This window comes from Myotis lucifugus, unplaced genomic scaffold (genome assembly GCF_000147115.1).
Source record: "Myotis lucifugus unplaced genomic scaffold, Myoluc2.0 scaffold_703, whole genome shotgun sequence".
NCBI lineage: Eukaryota > Metazoa > Chordata > Mammalia > Chiroptera > Vespertilionidae > Myotis > Myotis lucifugus.
The window spans coordinates 31,106-48,496 of record NW_005871751.1 but is presented as its reverse complement, the minus strand read 5'-3'; the positions used below and the strand labels follow the sequence as shown (position 1 = coordinate 48,496).

The 17,391-nt window shown below is 54.9% G+C and overlaps 1 protein-coding gene across 1 annotated transcript; it reads left to right on the top strand.

The window, feature by feature from the left end:
- The first annotated feature begins 3,110 nt into the window (after positions 1-3,110).
- NAA40 (N(alpha)-acetyltransferase 40, NatD catalytic subunit) lies at positions 3,111-16,256 on the top strand. The gene is made up of 8 exons (XM_023746583.1): positions 3,111-3,496; positions 9,168-9,521; positions 10,152-10,177; positions 12,385-12,480; positions 12,567-12,725; positions 12,867-12,950; positions 13,355-13,432; positions 13,700-16,256. The coding sequence occupies exons 1-8, from the start codon at positions 3,491-3,493 to the stop codon at positions 13,839-13,841; spliced, it is 945 nt and encodes a 314-aa protein (XP_023602351.1). The 5' UTR covers positions 3,111-3,490; the 3' UTR covers positions 13,842-16,256.
- The last annotated feature ends 1,135 nt before the right edge of the window (positions 16,257-17,391 follow it).

Here is a 17,391-nt window from a genome sequence, read left to right as displayed (position 1 = left end):
AGTTAGAAACAACAATGAGAGAGAAACGTGATCAGCTGCCTCCTGCACACTCCCTCCTGGGGATGTGCCCGCAACCAAGGTACATGCCCTTGACCGGGTCGAACCTGGGACCCTTCAGTCTGCAGGTGGATGCTCTATCCACTGAGCCAAACCGGTCAGGGCCATTCAGATTCTTTCTGGGAAATTAACGACCCTCGGGCGGGCCAGCTGATGACCCGGTAAAGTCTGCTGTGCGGGGACACAGCCCGTTCTCCAGCTCAGACGACAACACGGAGCACACAGTGGCCCGAGCCGCTGCCAAGCAAGTGAGCAGATGAATAGCTGGGAGCAGCTGAGGGCTCTGGAGTGGCAGGGGGGCCAAGGGCAGTATTCGGGGGAGTGGTTATCTTGGGGCGAAGGGGAGGCAGAGGAGGAGGAGTCCAGGAAGAAGGTGGGAGGGTACAGGCCTGAGAGGAGGGTCAGAGAGGAGCAGAGTGGAGAAGGGCCCCTGGGTGTGGACCGCCTGGTCAATAGGGGCAGGTGTTTGGCAGGAAATGGAGGGAGGGAGGGGTGGGGCAGGGGCACAGCAGGTGGGCAGATGTACTTTTGTACGTGGGAGGGGATTCCTTTCCTGCCCCCGGCCATGCCAGGTGCTGTCCAACATCCCATCTCATTTACCTCCCAGAACCCCCACGGAAGAAGACGATGAAATGATTGCTATGGGTGGTCTCACAATGGGGGTGGGGGGCTACATGATGTCACCTCCGCAAGGGACTACTAGGCTCTCCCCTCCCAGGCCTTGTCTGGTAGCCAGCAAATTCCAGCAGCCTGGGGAGCGGGGGTGGACCCAAGAGTGGGGAGTGGCAGGAAAAACAGGGCGCAAGGTGTCTTGGTGGCCGGCACCTGCTCCCTGAAACAGCTGGCCATGAAGCTCGATGGGTGGAGAGAGGGGAGAAGCCAAGCAGGGAGGGGCACTGTGCGGGGTGGGGGTTGAACCTCACTCCTACCGCTTCAGGCTTCTCGGCTCTGAAAGTACTGTCCCTTCCCCCAAATCTACTTGCCGCCTCCTCCTCCAAAGGTAAGTTGAGATGCCCCACCTTGGCCACTCTCCTCTGACCCTTAGCCCTCTCTTTTGGTCCTCAGAATGCTAGCAACCGATTTCCTGACAGAGGAATAGGATCCAGGCTGAAGACTCATTCAGTCTACCTACGCTCCCTCCCCCAGCTTTAAATACCACCCATAGGCCTACTGTGCTGAAATACTTATCTCCTGCCCAGACCTCTCCCCTGAGTTCCAGACTCTGATTGCTCCACACATCCATGGGAACATCTAAAAAACATCTCAAAAGAGACATGGCCGAAACTGAGTTCCTGATCTTCCCCTTCCCCACTCCCACTTGTCCCACGTGGCTCCTTGCAAAGTCGTCCACATCTCAGGTGAAGCCAATCCATTTTTCCAGTGGCGCAACCTAAAAATCTGAAGGTGTCTTAACTCGTTTCCTTCACACCCTAGATCCACTCCTCCAGCAAGTCCCGTTGGCTCTACCCTGAACACTCACCCAGGTCCTGACCCCTTCTCCCACCTCCACTGCTGCCCAGCTGGTGCCAGCACCACCACTCTTGCCTTGGTGAGAGCAGTGGCCTCTGCCCGGCCCTTCCTTTGACCTTGTCCCTACACTCTCATCCCAGGGCGGTACTATAAGCAGCCCGACTGCTCCTGCATGCAGACGCTCTGACAGTATCCCAGCTTGCTCTAGTCTCCAAGTCTTTCAAAACCTAGCAGCCCTACACCATCTTCTCCTTACCTGCTTGGCTTCACCTCCTATTCTGCTGGCCCACCCTTGTTCAACCACCCCATACTTCTTGCAGTTCCCCAAACATTCCAACCACGTTCCAGCTTGGAGGTTTTGCCCTCGTTGTACCCCCTGACTGAAATGCCCTTTCCCCATGGGTCCTCATGATTTGCCCCCTCCTCTCTTTCAGATCTTGACTCAAATGTCACCTCGTGCTTCCCTGAGCATCCTAGTTAAAACTGTAAACCCTGACCATCCCTATCCTCTTTGCCTGCCTTTTCCCCCTCCATAGAACCTATGTCATCCAGTGTAGTATGTATTTTACCCATTCATTTAATGATCTGCCTCCTCCTTCTAGTTCTATGGGAGCAGTGTCTTTTCTGTTTGGTATTGTTTTCTTTTCTGTTGGAAACAGTGTCTAGCAGATGGTCGGCACTCAGCACATGTCTGAGTGCGTGTTGAGCACTGAAGATGGGATAATGAGCAAAACCTGACCGTCTGTGAAGCTGAAGTCCTGGGCAGTGTTTCTCCCTTTTTCGTGTGTTCAACCCTGCAGAGCTCTCAGGAGCAAGGGCTCTGTCTCCGCCCCGGGGTTTTTGTGGGCCCCCGGGGTGTGCACAGTCACAGGCTCCCTGGGTGGTTCTAACGAAGGTCATGTGGGGGTCACCTTTTGGTCTTCTGGAACAGACTGAAATACTGTCTCATTTTTCACAGCACCATCCACTCTTCGTGAACAGTTGTTACCAGTACATGCCTGTCTCCTCTCTAGAGTCCTGTCTTAGGCTGCAACCAGCATCTTGCTCTTCTCTGTGGCCCCTGGTCTCCGCACAGCGTAGGTGCCAGTAAATGTTGAGAGAGCAAATGAATGGAGGGTGAACGAATGGTGACAAGATGGATGAATGAATAATGGGACTCTGGTTGCAGGCTGGATCCCCAAAGTGGGGCACGCAGGAGGCAGTGATCAATGATTCTCTCTCATCATTGATGTTTCTGTCTCCCTCTCCCTTTCTCTCTGAAATCAATAAAAATATATTTAAAAAAATAAAGAGTTCAGGATCTAGGTCGGAACGTTTGTGCCCTGGCCAGGTGTGTGTGGCTCAGTTGGTTGGAGCGTCATCCCGAACAGCAAAAGGTTGCAGGTTCGATCCTCGGTCTGGTGCATACTCATTCACGTGTCTCTCACACTAATATTTCTCTTTCTCCCTCTCTCTATAATCAATTAAAAGAAAAACCAAAACTTCCCCTGTGCCCCAGAGTTGCAGGAGGGGCTGGTACTTCAGAGGTCGTGACGGTTTGGTTGTCTGTGAAGGTGGCTGCTCCGGCCGGCGGGGCCAGAGATGCTGAGCGCCAGGGCTGCCCAGAGGCGCGCTTCTCAGCGCGGCGCAGCTGTTGCCATAGCTACAGAGGCAGCCTGGCGAGGAGGGGGCGGGCCCGCGCTACGTCATTCTCGGCGCGACGCTGCTCTGCGACTCCCGCCTCTTTCGGCTGCAAGACCCTCGGCCCGCCTCTCGCGCTCTCCACCTGCACGCGCCCCCCCGTCCCCCGGCTGTGCGCACGCGCGGTGCCCACCAGGGCGCGCGGGGGAGCCCGCCAGGCGCATGCGCGGTGCAGGGACCGCGGTCGCTCTGCTGTCGCCGCTGCCACCGTAGCTGCCGTTGCCGCCTTCCTGCCGGCAAGTGTGGGAAAGAGGAGCTGAGGGCCGCCGCCGCCGTTGCCGCCATGGGGGTGAGTGAGGCAGAGAGAGGAGACGCGAGGGTCCGGAGCGCTCCCCGCTCCACTTGCCCCCTGCGCCCCCATTGTTCCTGAACCCCCTCTCACGTGACCCCGACCCCCTCCGGCCTCACGTGACCCCCAGCCCCCCAAATCACCCGACTCCCCCATTCTGAGTGTCCCCATGCCCGGCCCAGCGCGGGAGTCCCCTGGGGAGCCCCCTTCTCCGGACCCCACCCCCTCGGGTGCCCCCGCCCTTCGCGCCCCATCCGCCCGCCTTCCGAGCTGACCTGCGATCTTCTTGGCCTTCCCCTGCCCCTGCGCGGATCTTGGGGTGCCCCCCCCGTCCCCAGGGGTCCCTGTCACCTGGTTGTCACCGGCTTTGCGGCTTCCCACATCTTAGCTCAGCCCTGGCCGGGAGGCAGCCGAGGCCCAGAGAAAAGGAGGCACCAGCCAAGGTCACACGGACGGGGCCCGGGGTCCAGACCGACGCGGCTCTCCCGAGTCCCTGCCGCCGCTGCCCGCTACACGGGCTCTCAGTAAAGCCGGTTCCCTGCTCTTTCCAAATCCTCCTGCGGGAGGCGGTGCTGGCATCCCGAGCCTGAGCGCCGCAGGTGGCTTTGCAGCGGGAGCTCGGGGTGGGCAGGGCGTGCACGCCAGGGGCCAGCTGCTCCGTGCCAGGCCGCCGGTGCCGATGGGAGTGGCGCACGTGTTTCCGGGGTTCGCCTTCCTACGCCCCAAAGGAGCACCAGGCACTCTCCTGACCGTGTAACCGGCCCCTCCTGTTACATGTTAGTTTTTACATGGGATCCCCCCACTTTCCGGAGCCCGGACTCTGGAGCCAGAGCCACCGCAGTTCCAGTCCCTCCCCTGTGCCAGGGACGTGGCCTCTGTGAGTGTGGGTTTCCTCGTGGATGTGATGAGGGTGGCGGACCTCCCCGGTGGGACACGGAAGGATTACGGGAGGGAGTGGGTGTAAATGGCCCGGTAGCCTCGTGAACAGTGGCTGTGGTTGTGGCCTGTGTTCTCAGCCTTTACTTCGCGATCTGAAGTAGATGTGTGCTAGTTTTACTTTAACCCATGGGGTGTGTCCCGGCTGTTACTAACCTAGATTTTTTTAAAAAATATATTTTATTGATTTTTTTTTTACAGAGAGGAAGGGAGAGGGATAGAGAGTTAGAAACATCGATGAGAGAGAGACATCAATCAGCTGCCTCCTGCACACCCCGTACTGGGGATGTGCCCGCAACCAAGGTACATGCCCTTGACCGGAATCGAACCTGGGACCCTTGAGTCCGCACGCGGACGCTCTATCCACTGAGCCAAACTGGTTAGGGCCTAGATTTTTTTTTTCTCATTCAAATAGTTATTGACTGAACAAATCAACTTGTTAGACGAAAATAGTTGTCTAGCCCATGTCCGAGCACTTTAACCCACATCAAAACACATTGGTCAGGTTTCAACAAGGAAGCTTGGGTGCTGCGTATTCCATATGTAGAAAGTCAAGTCTCGAGACTTCGGGCATATTTAACCGGGACGTGGGTGAGAGGCCCCAGACCCAGGTCTTGGGGAAACGAAAGGAAACGTGTGCCTGGTATCGGCTCCTCCTTAGGTATCTACCCAGCGTCAGCCGCTGTAGACGGAGCAGAGAAGAAGAAGCATAACCTGCCGTTCTGGGCCAACACTTCCTATTGGCTGAGTTCCTCACAGGCCTCAGAGATGCTGTGGTCCTTGCTTCCTTTAGGCCCCAGGCCCATCACTCAGATGTCACAGATGTGCTTCTCAGAATGCCCCTACCTCGTCTCTTCTGTCCTGAAACTCACTGCAAGAGAGAGACATCCATTTGCTTCCCTGAAACAGGCTGGAACCCTCTCCTTATCCTCATTCCTCATGGGCGGGGGCTGTGGACGCCCCACTTCAGTGTCAGGATGGTCACCATAGCCATCACCTTCCAGCAGAGGGCCACGCTCCACTTGACAGCTGACCTCAGGCTAAGAGGGTGGCATCAGATGGAGCACCATTCTTCAGAATTCTTTTGTCCCTGGCTGCCACACATGCATTGTTTTAGGAATTAGAATTTAGATGTCTCCCTTTGCCCCAAACAGAGGTTCTTTTCGGATCTTGGCTACTTTGTGGGACAGGGGGCATTAACACTGAACATCTAGGACATGACAAATTCTTTATCTGAAAGGTGCCTCTTGCCCCCATCTGGGTGCTTTTTGTGTCTTTAAATTTCTCCAGTCCTAGGTGGTTTGGCTCAGTGGACAGGGCATCAGCTTTCGAACCAAAGGGTCCTGGGTTCGATTCAGGTCAAGGGCCCGTACCTTGGTCTTAGGCTTCTCCCCAGCCCAAGCCCTGGTTGGGGCACATGCAGGAGGCAACCAATCAATGAGTTTCTCTCACATCAATATTTTTCTCTCTTTCCCTCTCTCTTCCACTCTCTCTAAAAAATCCATGGGGAAATATCCTCGGGTGAGGATTAAAAAAATTTTTTTTCCTCCATGTCAGAGAACTGAGTGTGGGGATACTAATTTGGTAGGAACAGCAAGGGGAGGAGTTTCACAGCTGCATGTGAAAACATGTCACAATGTATCATAAATGTAATTGATGTAGTAATGGAAGGAGCATGGACTCCAGGTTTCAGACCTGGATTTCAATCTTGAATGATTCATCAAGTATGAATTGAGTACCTACTGTTTGCTGAGTACTGGGTTGTAAATTGGCAAATAAAGCAAATGTGACCTCTGCCTCATGGAATGTGCGGTTTGGTGGGAATGGAGGGAGATGGTAATAGGAAGACCTCTTTGAGAACTCTGTGACCCTGGAAGTTATCTGACCTCTCTGTGCCTCTTCTCATCAAAGAAGTGGGCATACATCTTGCTGAGTTCTTGTGAAGATTAAAATAAGTCATCTATTAAAGCACTAGCAGAGTGTCTGCCACTAGTGGATCCTTGTTAGTCCCATTTTATGGATGAGGAAATTGAGATTTAGAGAAACCTTGCTGAAAAAGATTAATTAATTTGTCCAAAGTCACACAGCTACTAAGTACAAGAGTTGAAAATCAAATCCAGTCTCTTGACTCAAAATCCCACAGTCTTTGTTATAGAAAGCTCCCTGGGGAAAGACACTTAACCACAATGAGCTTTACTGTTCACTGTGCTTATTTCCCATTTTAATTAGGAGAATTTTCTGTGTCCCTGCAGGATAGTCTTACCTCCACAACACAGGGCAAAGCTAATTGGAACAGTAGGAGCTCACTTTTCCGAGGGTGTGCTAGGTTTGAGGGGGACCCCTGCCTGTCTGGCCCAGCCTGCTGCAGTAGGCTCCTACCCCATGTGCAGGCAGCAAAGCGCTTAAGGGGCGCTTTCATGATCTGCAGTCTGGGGTCATGGCAGCCCCACGCCTCACTCCAAGGATTGCCTGGCTCGCCTGTTCCCCCGCATGAATGAGCCTATAAATCCAGAGGCCTGGGCTGGCTCTCCTGCTGCTTGTGCTTTGGAATTGCTTACTTCCTGTGCTTAGAAATGAGGGAACCCACGTGTCAGTGCTCTCGGGGTCCCTGGAGTCATGCTTTCCTTCCAGCGCCTTTGATCCTTCAGCTCTATCATGCTAGGAGAGAGCTAGCGTGCTGGGTGGAGGAAGGGAGCTTGCTTCTGTGTGAAGGTGTGCTGACCTCTGCCCTGTCCTCACAGCTGTTCCGTGAGGCCATGTTGCATTCCCATTTTTCTGAAGATGGAGTTGCTTTCACAAGTCATGCAGGGCCGGCAAGAGCACTGGCCTGGCCTGATTGGTGCCAAAGCTCATGTTCTTTCTGCCCCATTGCACAGCCCGGAGACCTGTCTCAGGTTTCCCTGTTCCTTGCCCTACCTCAAGGAGATAGGACTTGGGGTGGCACTGTGTTGGCACATCATACCAGCCATTACCAAGCCAGAGGGTAATGAGAAATGAATTCCTGTATAGCTAGCTCGAGGGCTTTTGAGGTCTCATCTTGACCTTCACCTTGGCCGGCTGAGAAGGTCTTGGACAGTGAGAGAGCATGGCTGGTGGAACAAACACTGGATCTATGGCCCAGCCCTTGGGGTTGAGTTTCCCCTCTGCCATTTACTCTGGGGAACTTGGGACGAGTCATACCATCCCCTTGAGCCTCAGTTTCCTCATGTGTGAGGGAGGTCACGTTTTCTGCCCTGGGAACTGAACCAGAGAATGTTTGTGAAAGCACTTTGCAAGCTGAGTGTATCTCAGGGCTGTCTGGAAACCCAGTTCCTAAGAGAAAGATGGATGCTCCAAAGCCTGCTAGTCTGTGTGGTAGACGGGCTGGTTCTCTGTCCAGAGCCCAGCATTAGGAAGACAGGATGTTCTCTTGTGTGTTCCTTCCTCTGGAGAGGCAAGAACTGGATCTCGCCTGCCTCCAGCACGTGCCCAGCCGTGCCCAGCCTGCAGATAGCAATGGCTGGTGTGGGAGGAGTTTATACCTGGGAGTCCTGGTATCTGAACGCTTGCCTCCTGGTTGCTTGAAGTAGGAGTAAGCAGTGTCATTCCCAGTGGAACTGAGGGTAGAATTTATCCCGAGAAACCTTCCCAGCAGTTGGTTTTTCTCAACCTTTCCTGGGACCAATCAGTGTCCACTAAGGTGTGACTGGCGGTAGGACCTCTCTCTGGTGAGCTCAGAGCCATCTTACCGGTGCCTTTGGGGCGCCTCTGCACCCAGCTGGGTGGACGAGCACCTCCAGATGTGTGTGCTGCTCTGGTTCTTGGGTGTGAATGAGAACTCATTTATTGAGCATGTGCTATGTTAACCCTCAGGGTTTAATGCCTCCAGGTAGATATTCATGGCCCCACTCGTTAGATGGGGAAAGGAGGCAGTGTTTTGCCTGAAGATACAGGGACTGAAGAGCAGAAAGAGGTTTCAGATAAGCTGTCAGACTCCGGAGCTGGGCTCTTTCCCTGTGTTCCCTGCTTTTTACAGGAGGGTCCACTTGGCCTGAGAGAGCCGCTCACGAGCCTCAGAACAGGATCTGCCCTCGCTGCCTGTGTGTGGTTTCCCACTGTGCAAGGACAGCCTCCTTCGCTCCTCCCTCTGCCTGTGTGGCTGCCGTTTGGCCTGTTGACCACGTGTCAGCATGGCCTCTGTCCCCAGGTGAACCCCGAGGGGCCCTCACTGCCAGTGAGCAGCACGCTGTCTCCTGGAGCCAGAGCGCCTTGGCCCTCGCTGAGACGGCCCAGCTCCCAAGCTTTGTCTCCCGAGGCTGGAAGACACTGAAAAGGCTTCCAATAAACCTGCACTTGGGAACCTCTGTCCGCAGCTTCCTCAGATGCATCTCCTCCCTGAAACCTGCCCTGAATCTCTCTGAAATGACTGGTTCCCTCCGTGGGGGGAATGGCTGAGTGAATATTTCTTAGGCGTCTGCTGGGGGCAGGCTCTGCTGCAGGATTGTCTCGTGCCCTCGCCGGGCCCTCGCTGGGCCCCAGCAGTCCCAGGGCCAGTCCTCTTCCTGGCGGAAGCTGAGACGCTCCCAAGGTCTCACGCCTGGAACGTGTGTGGGCCTTTCCCACCCCAGCAAGGGTGGCAGCCAGGCTCGGAGTTCCTGCTGCCGAGGCCAGGTCTGCGGACGCAGAGACAGACCCTTCGGTTCCTCAAAGGCTTGGCCACAGCCCTTCAAGCCGACTTTGCTTTTCTCTGTTACAGAGGAAGTCGAGCAAAGCAAAGGAGAAGAAGCAGAAGCGGTTGGAGGAGCGAGCAGCCATGGATGCCGTCTGTGCCAAAGTGGACGCAGCCAACAGGGTGACTCTCCTCCCCAGTCCCTTCCTCCTCCAGCTGCAACTTGGTTTTTACTTTTACTTCCTTTGGCACCACCCTGTGGCAGGATTGTGTTACTACCCACCGCCCTCGGCTGCCTCCTTGCTCAGGAAAAGGAGCCTGGGCGGGTTCCAGGTGGCAGGCAATCGGCCCACGTGCGCAGGGAAATGTGGGTTCAGATGGGAGGGGCTGCGCCCCTCTGTGGGTGTCTTACCAGTAGAAGGGGCCTGGAGAAATTTTTGTTAGGATTTTGCATTTTGGGGAGCACACCTCCCTCATAAAAAGTGGTGTAATTTTCTCATTCATTCTTCAAACCTTTATTGACTGCCCGTGAAGTACCACAGGGTGTTCTGGGACCAGGAAGATGCAGCCACCTGGTTTCAAGAGGCTGCAGTCGGGAGGAATAGCCGTGAACCCGAGCACCAGATGGGCCCGGATTTCAAACTGAACCAGAGAGATGCTGGTCGCCTTCCCGCCCGCTTCATATCTCACTTGGTGTTGTTCTTATAGCCCCTCAGTAAACAGTGCACATTGACAGGGATGTGGCTCAGGGATGTGATTTCCTGTTTTGGGTTTTGGCCAGGTAAGATAGGTGAGCAGTGAGCAGGTTGTATGCCCACAGGCCAGTATTGGTTTTAGCCTAAGAGCGTCTCTTCCTGTCCTGTCAAACGAACTAACTTAACTCTGTTCGGCCTCCTTACCAAAGCCTCCCTCTTACGTGGTTTCAGAGCTGAGGCCGGCGGGAGTCCATGTGAGGGTGTTCCCGGCCCAGCAGCTGAGCCTCCCGGTGTGGTCTGGCCAGCAGCGGACTCAGGGCAGAGCGTACGCTCTGCCACGCGTGTGTTTGTGCTACTTCTCTCTTTCCCTCCACAGCTTGGCGACAAATACGATCGGAATGGGTGAGTGTCAGCATCCCTAGCTGTCTCCAGTGTCTTCAGGAATTCACCTTTCCAGAGTAGACTTCCTCACTCAAATCTTCCCGTTCTTCTTTGTGAGGGAAAAGCAGAAAAGGTGGCTAGTGCCCGGTTGATATAAAATCCCCCGGTGAGGGTGACAAAAGAACCCATAAATGAGCAGATTGCATCGTCTCAGATGGATGTCTCTAGGATTTGTTATTCTTTCTGGACAAAGAATCATAGAGCTGAAACTCTTAAAAAGTCATCCAGGCTGACTCTCATTTCATACAGGGGGAAACTGAGGCTCAGAGAAGTTGAATGGGATTTCTGAGTCTGGCAGCCGAGGGGGCTTTTAATTCCCAATCCAGTGCGCTTTTAGAAAATTCAGGCACAGCGAGGTTAAGTGATTTCTCCAGGGTCTCAAAGCCAGTAAGTGGATTTTAACTTACTGGCTTTGTGTCCCTGGAGAAATTACTTAACCTCTCTGTGCCTGAATTTTCTAATCAGAAATGGATCTAATAGTAGCATCTTCCTTCTGCCCTAGCTGGTTTGGCTCGGTGGATAGAGCATCAGCCTGTGGACTGAAGGGTCCCGGGTTCGATTCCGGTCAAGGGCACATGCCTGGGTTGTGGGCTTGATCCCCGGGCGGGGGGGGGGGGGGGGGTGCAGGAGGCAGCCAATCAATGATTCTCTCTCATCATTGATGTTTCTATCTCTTCCTCTTCCTTCCTCTCTGAAATCAATAAAAATATATTTTCAAAATAATAATAATAATAGCATCTTCCTAATGGAGCCATCAGGAGAATTAGATGTAAAGCATTCGTGCCTGGAACATACTAAAAGCTAGATCAGTGTCAGCAATTATTACTACTGTTATTACTAATCTAATTTGCTGTAGGATCTGGATTAAAGCCCCTCTCCTTTCAGTCCTTTTTTTCTTATAAAATAGGAAGCATAATCTGTTTTACCGGAGATGCGTTGGCTGCGGGGGGAAATGGGGGTATGGTTTTAGAGAATCACAGCTGTGGGTTTGAATCATAACTGTGTCTCTTATTAACTATACTTAGACAAGTCAGTCATACTCTATAAGCCTCATTTTCTAATCTATTAAATGGAGTGAAGATGCCAAACTTGCAGGGTTGTTTTAAGGAGGAAAGAGAATGTATCTAGCTCTGTAAGTAGCAGGTGGTATGAGTTTATTTTTAAAAAATATATATATTTTTTAATTGATTTCAGGGAGGAAGGGAAAGGGAGAGAGAGATAGAAACATCAATGATGAGAATCATCGATTGGCTGCCTCCCACACGTCTCCCACTGGGTATCAAGCCACAACCCAGGCACGAACCCCTAACCGGAATCGAACCCGGGACCCTTCACTCCGCAGGCTGACGCTCTATCCACCGAGCCAAACCAGCCAGGGCGATGGTATGAGTATGTTAATGAACAAGAAAGACAAATGTAAATACATGAGTTTTGACGCAAAGACTACGAGGCAGCACTATATTTGCCTTTCAGAGCTGTGTCTGGATCTCACAGTATCACATTCATTCATTCTTTCTGTCTGTGATCAGACACAGCACAGCTCCTCTGGTGGCTTTGCCATAGCTCAGAGATCCCTTACTGAGGTAGCGCTTAGTGACTTCTACATGGTCACGATTTACAAAGAAAGGAAAACTCTTCCGAGCCACGAAGTTCCGAATTTACGTGGCTGACCAGTCAGCAGAGGTGAGGGTGGGAACGCCCTCTGAGGGGTCATGTCGAAGGTCACGGAAAGATAAGGACTTGGAGTTGCTGACTCCAGGCCCTTCAGATTGTGGCACTACCTGGAGAATGTGAGTTCGCAGTTTGGCCTTGGAATTGAACTATGATTTATTTATGTTTCATTTAGAAATAAATAGCAGATTGCGACACCTTAATGCCTGCAGCATTTGTTAGTTTTGGAAAACAGTGTAGGGTTGGACCTGTTCTACTCTGGTCAGCTGAGAGCACCTGCGTTGTCTTCCGAGGAGGCCGCAGGCAGCACTCCTCAGAGGGCGGTGTGGGCCATAGTCTCCTTGGGGGCCTGAGGTCACCCAGATGCTTTCAAAGGAGATGGTAGATAAAAAGGAAGAGGTCTCACGGGAGCCCAGGGAGGAGTCCGTTCAGAATTACAGCAGCAGGAAAAGTGCCTAAGAGCAGGAACGGCTTCAAATGCTTTTTTGTCTTCTCAGGTTAAACGTCTCCATTGAGTGTAAGCGAGTGTCTGGATTGGAGGCAGCCACGGTGGACTGGGCCTTCGACCTGACCAAAATGAACATGCAGACCATGTAAGAAGCCCTGACGGCCGCGGGCTCACCACAGGCTGGCTCTCCCCTCCCGGAGCTCCTGGTCCTGACTGCCCCCACTTTCCCAGGTATGAGCAGAGTGAGTGGGGCTGGAAGGACCGAGAAAAGCGGGAGGAAATGACAGATGACCGAGCCTGGTACCTCATTGCTTGGGAAAACAGTTCCGTCCCCGTTGCCTTTTCTCACTTCCGGTTCGACGTGGAGTGTGGGGATGAAGTCCTGTACTGGTAGGAGCCCCGGCTTGGGGTGCGGTGTGGGGAGGAGACACTGCTCCAGGCACTCCAGTGGGTGGCACAGTCCACTGTGCCTGTCTGTCTCCTGTGGCCGGCCTGAGCCTCTGCAGCTCACCCTCTGCTTTCTTCACCCAGCTACGAAGTGCAGTTGGAAAGCAAGGTGCGGCGGAAAGGCCTGGGGAAGTTCCTCATACAGATTCTGCAGCTCGTGGCCAATAGGTAAGGGCCACCGCGCGTCACACAGCTGGAAGGAGCTGCCTCAGAGGGTTCCGCTGTTCTGTGCGTCTCCATGGAGAACAAGGCTCCCGGGAATGTTTTGGAAGAGGGCATCTAGAACCCTCTCAGCAAGATATTCCCTGTCCTGCTGTGACCCCAGATTTTGTACCTGCGCCTCATGTATAATGGGGGTGCGGAGAGCAAGTGGAGAAGCCGGTCAGGCCATGGGGGCCTAATGCCCGTGCAGTCTCATCAGCCCCTATCAGAGGGGAGCCAGTGCTGTGGGTGCCCCAGACAGAGGCTGGACTCGGGGCGCAGAGTGCTTCTGAGGGGCCGGCAGAGGCACGAGAGAGGAAGCACAACTTAGCACCTGTCTCTGCAAGGCATGCTCTCTGCTTTCTCCTCAGCACACAGATGAAGAAGGTGATGTTAACGGTATTTAAGCACAATCATGGCGCCTACCAGTTCTTCAGAGAAGCGCTGCAGTAAGGAGCTGGGCCCTGGTGTGGGACTTTCTGCCCCACCACCTTTTTCCTGGTCCTGGCCCCATTCATCCTGATGCCTAGCGCCCCGTCCCGTGGTCGTGGGGATGGGGGTTGGTGGATGGCCTGGGAGTGCCCTCCGGCTCAGGCTCCTGCCCCCCTGTACCCTCACACCGGGGGTCTCATGAGTGTGGTGGTGGAAAAGTTCTTGGGCCAGGGAGGAAGGCAGTCAGCTCCTGCAGCCAACCTCTCCTCCTGCCTGCCTTGCAGATTTGAAATCGATGACTCTTCCCCCAGCATGTCAGGCTGCTGTGGGGAGGACTGCTCCTACGAGATCCTGAGCCGGAGGACCAAGTTTGGGGACAGTCAGCATTCCCATGCTGGTGGGCACTGTGGTGGCTGCTGTCACTGAACTCCCAACCAGAACGCCCTCTCCAAGGTCTACCCTCTCCCCAGTCTCATGCCGCCTGCCAGGTGCCCTCAGAGCTGTGGCCTCCTCAGCCCTACATGTGCCAGGCTGCGCCCTGAGAGCAGAACCCTGGGGAGGAGTGGTCCAAGTGCCCCTCCTCCTCTCCTAGAAGAGCAGTGCCAGGAGGGAGCCGAGAGGAGAGGATGCTGAGGGAAGAAAGAGCTGGTGGAGGCCGGGCGTGACGTCATCCTGGCATGGAGGCTGCCTTCTCACTCCACTCTTGCGCCCTTGAGCGTAAAATTCCCTGACTCCTCTGTAGCTGGATTCCTGACACTGCCCCCCCACGAACCTCCTGCCACACACACATGCACACACACGGACACACACGGACATGGACACACGCACGCACACACACCAACACGCACGCACGAACACGGACACACACACACACGGACACACGCGCGCGCGCACACGGACAGATGGAGTGCTTATGCCCACCTGTGAAAGTCCTGGAGCCCTGGTCAGGGTCTGGCTGGTCCTCGAAGAGGAATGGACTTGGTGGGAGGTCTGGGCACAGTGAGGCTTCAGACTCCTGCTTCGCGGGCGGAATGCCCTGATGGCGTCCGGGGAAGGTCTGTGCTGCGACAGGCAAGCAAGGGAGCCCTCTCGAGCTGTGCTCTGTGGACCCAGTTAGAGGGGGGCTGTCCCAGGGGACCAGCCAGCTCTGGGAAGAAGGCTGCCTCGCTCTCCATCGCTGTCAGTGGGGCTGAGGAGGCCGGGAGCAAGGTGCTGAGTGGGGCCGCATTGCTCCTTTGGGCTTTTGGACTTTGCTGCATTCTCAGCTGGACCTCGATCTATGGCAGTGGCTCAGGTTTCTAAATCCTAGAAAAAGCCAGAGGTCCTGCCTGTCCTCTCCATCGCCTCACACCCTCCCTTGCCTCTCACCCCGCCCCAGATACCTCTTCCTACTAAGGGGGGAATAACATCAGGGAGCCCCTCTCTCCCCCCAGAAGGACCTCTCCTTCTTGGCATCTTCCTCTCAGATCTTGGTGCTGATAGCTCTCTGCAGGTGGGCATTCCCCCCTCTTCAGAGAGCCCCCAGCCAGCAGCAGGCCCTCCGCCTGCGCTCCCAGCCTCGCCCCTCGCTGCCTCAGTGAGGCACTAGTGCCACTGCCCTGGCCGGCCGGCCGCTCGGGCTGCAGCAGGACTGCCGGGGCCACAGCGGCTCCTCTGGGGTCACCTGGGGCGGCGCGGCTGGCGCAGGGAGGGCAGGCCTTCCTCTTCTCAGGATAGAGGCTGTGGGGTCAGAGCTTCCACTTGTCCTAATCCCTAGGCCTTGTTCTCCCTCCAGGGAAAATGACCAAATCCTTATCCAGGAACAAGCCCCTAACGCCTCCACGTAGAGGGCTTTGAGCTCTGCATTAGGGCGTGTCTTAAAGTTCTAGCCTTTGTAAAGTTGCCGTCCTGGAGGCCGGTGGGTCCTTGCGACCTCGGCTGCTCACAGCCCACGCTGCCCTGACCCCGGCCTCTGCTGACGGGCCTCCCTGGAGCTGTGCTTGCTTCTCCCTCAGATCCCTGCTTGTGCGGGTCTGTGCACATGGCCGCCTTCACCCAGCCCCCGCCGAGCGCGCCTCGTTGCTCTTGACTCCCCAGCTGGGAGAGGGCCCTGCAGCTTTACACTGGAATAAGCCCACCGTGTCCTTGTCCTGCTGGCTCCCAGGGCATTTTACCCGAGGGGCGGAGTTTCGGTTTCTGGGAGGGCATTGGGCTTCCAAGAATCATGGAACGACAGAAGCATGTTTAGGAGTGTCTCCTCTGATTCCTGTCTCTCACAGACACAGAATGATAACTATTTATTGTCTTAGATCATGGATTTCTGATACCTCCCACTCAAGGGGACCAAAAGGAACCCCCAGTGTAAATCCCACATAAGGTGAGTTCAGTGCATGTTGTCTCCTTCCGGTCATTGACCACCTGGCACCGAATCCATTTGGGCACTTGGTGGCACGCCCTCCTGTGCAGCCTCCCCGCCGCTGCCCGGGCTGCCTGAGGCCAGCAGGGGGCTCTTGTCAGTGCTGAGCCCGTCAGTTCTCAACCCTCAGTCTTTTCCACTGACCCAGGCCATGGTGATGAGAAACAGGCCTTTTCCGGGCTTGTTGTTGATTGTTCGGGGCACATTAAAATATTTTTAAAGATTTTTCTTTTAGTTGTATTCACTATTTCAGGTTATTTTTGTTGATGTCAAATGTGTATATGACGTGTATGGTTTTTAACCCTTCCTGGGTTTTTTAGAGGAAACTTTGAAGTATATATTTTTTCTTTAGCAACTTGTTATCACTGGAATCAAAGGGGAAAAGTGATCTCTTTTTGCATTCGTTGTATTTGTATGTCACAAATAAAGGATACTTTGTCAGCTGCTGGGACAGTGCCTGTGCTGGGCGCCATGGGCGGTGTGGGCTCGGGACACCCTTGGTCTCCAGACTGTCCGAGTGGGGCCTGTGCCCGGAGACATGCAGCTGTGATGGGCCATGTCCCTGCCTGTACAAGAAGCTTCGGGCCTGAGAAACCTCGGTGTCTGGGTGAGCAGCCAGAGGTAGGAGCTGAGACCAAAGGCATGTGTTTCTGTCACTTCCCAGAAGCCCTGGGCAGAGGTAGAGGGCACTTGCTTTGCATCGTTGTGACACCTGACGTCTGTGGCTGGACGTGAGTTCCCGTGCAGCGTGGGTGTTGAGTGGAGGGGAGTGTTGGTGTTTCTTTCTCCCTTTGACTTGACTGGGTTACTCCGAGTATTCTCTCTGCCTTAAGAAGATTCCAGCCCCTCTCCCCTCCACTCCAAAGGCAGAGGCTCCGAGGAAGGGTAACTCATGTCCGGCCTGACAGGGAGGAAAGTTATGCGCTGGGGGAGGCTCTGTCCTGCCCTCGAGTGTGACAGATGGAGCCGTGCAGCTCCTCTCCCAGGTGGGACTCCTGCCAGTCCTGGCCGGGGTGAGCTGGGAGAGGCAGGAAGTGGGCCGGAAGGTAGAGCTCAGAGGCACTTCCTGTGGACACTGAAGGGGCAGGCCTGTCGTGCTCCTGTGGGGATCACATCTGCTGGAAGGTGGAGAGGGAGGCTAGGGTGGGACTCACGAGCCGAGGGAGTATTTGCGTGTTGGAGGGTCAGTTACCTGGGGAAAGGAGCAGGGTGCCGGCCCGTCGTGGCCTCGGCCGTGTGGGCGGGCACACCCAGGGGATGGTTTGCGCAGCCGTCTTATCTGTGCGGATAAAGAAAGGTATCACGTCCTTGGGAAGGGGAGGGCATTCCACTCGGGACAGAAAGCTCCTTGTTCCCTGAAGGCTGTCAGTCACAGGCAGGAGTTCCTTGGAATGACCATCCCCTGGCTACAGGGTAAAGGCTAAGGTTGGAAAGGGTGAGGCCCTTCCTTCGTCATCTGCCCTCCCTCTTCCAAGGCGGCCAGGGCCCCTGTGGCCCTCCACCTGCCTCTACCCCCCCCCCCCCGCCCCCACTTCCCTCCAGCTGCTGCTCAGGCTGCTCTGCTCAAGGCGCTGCTGAGAC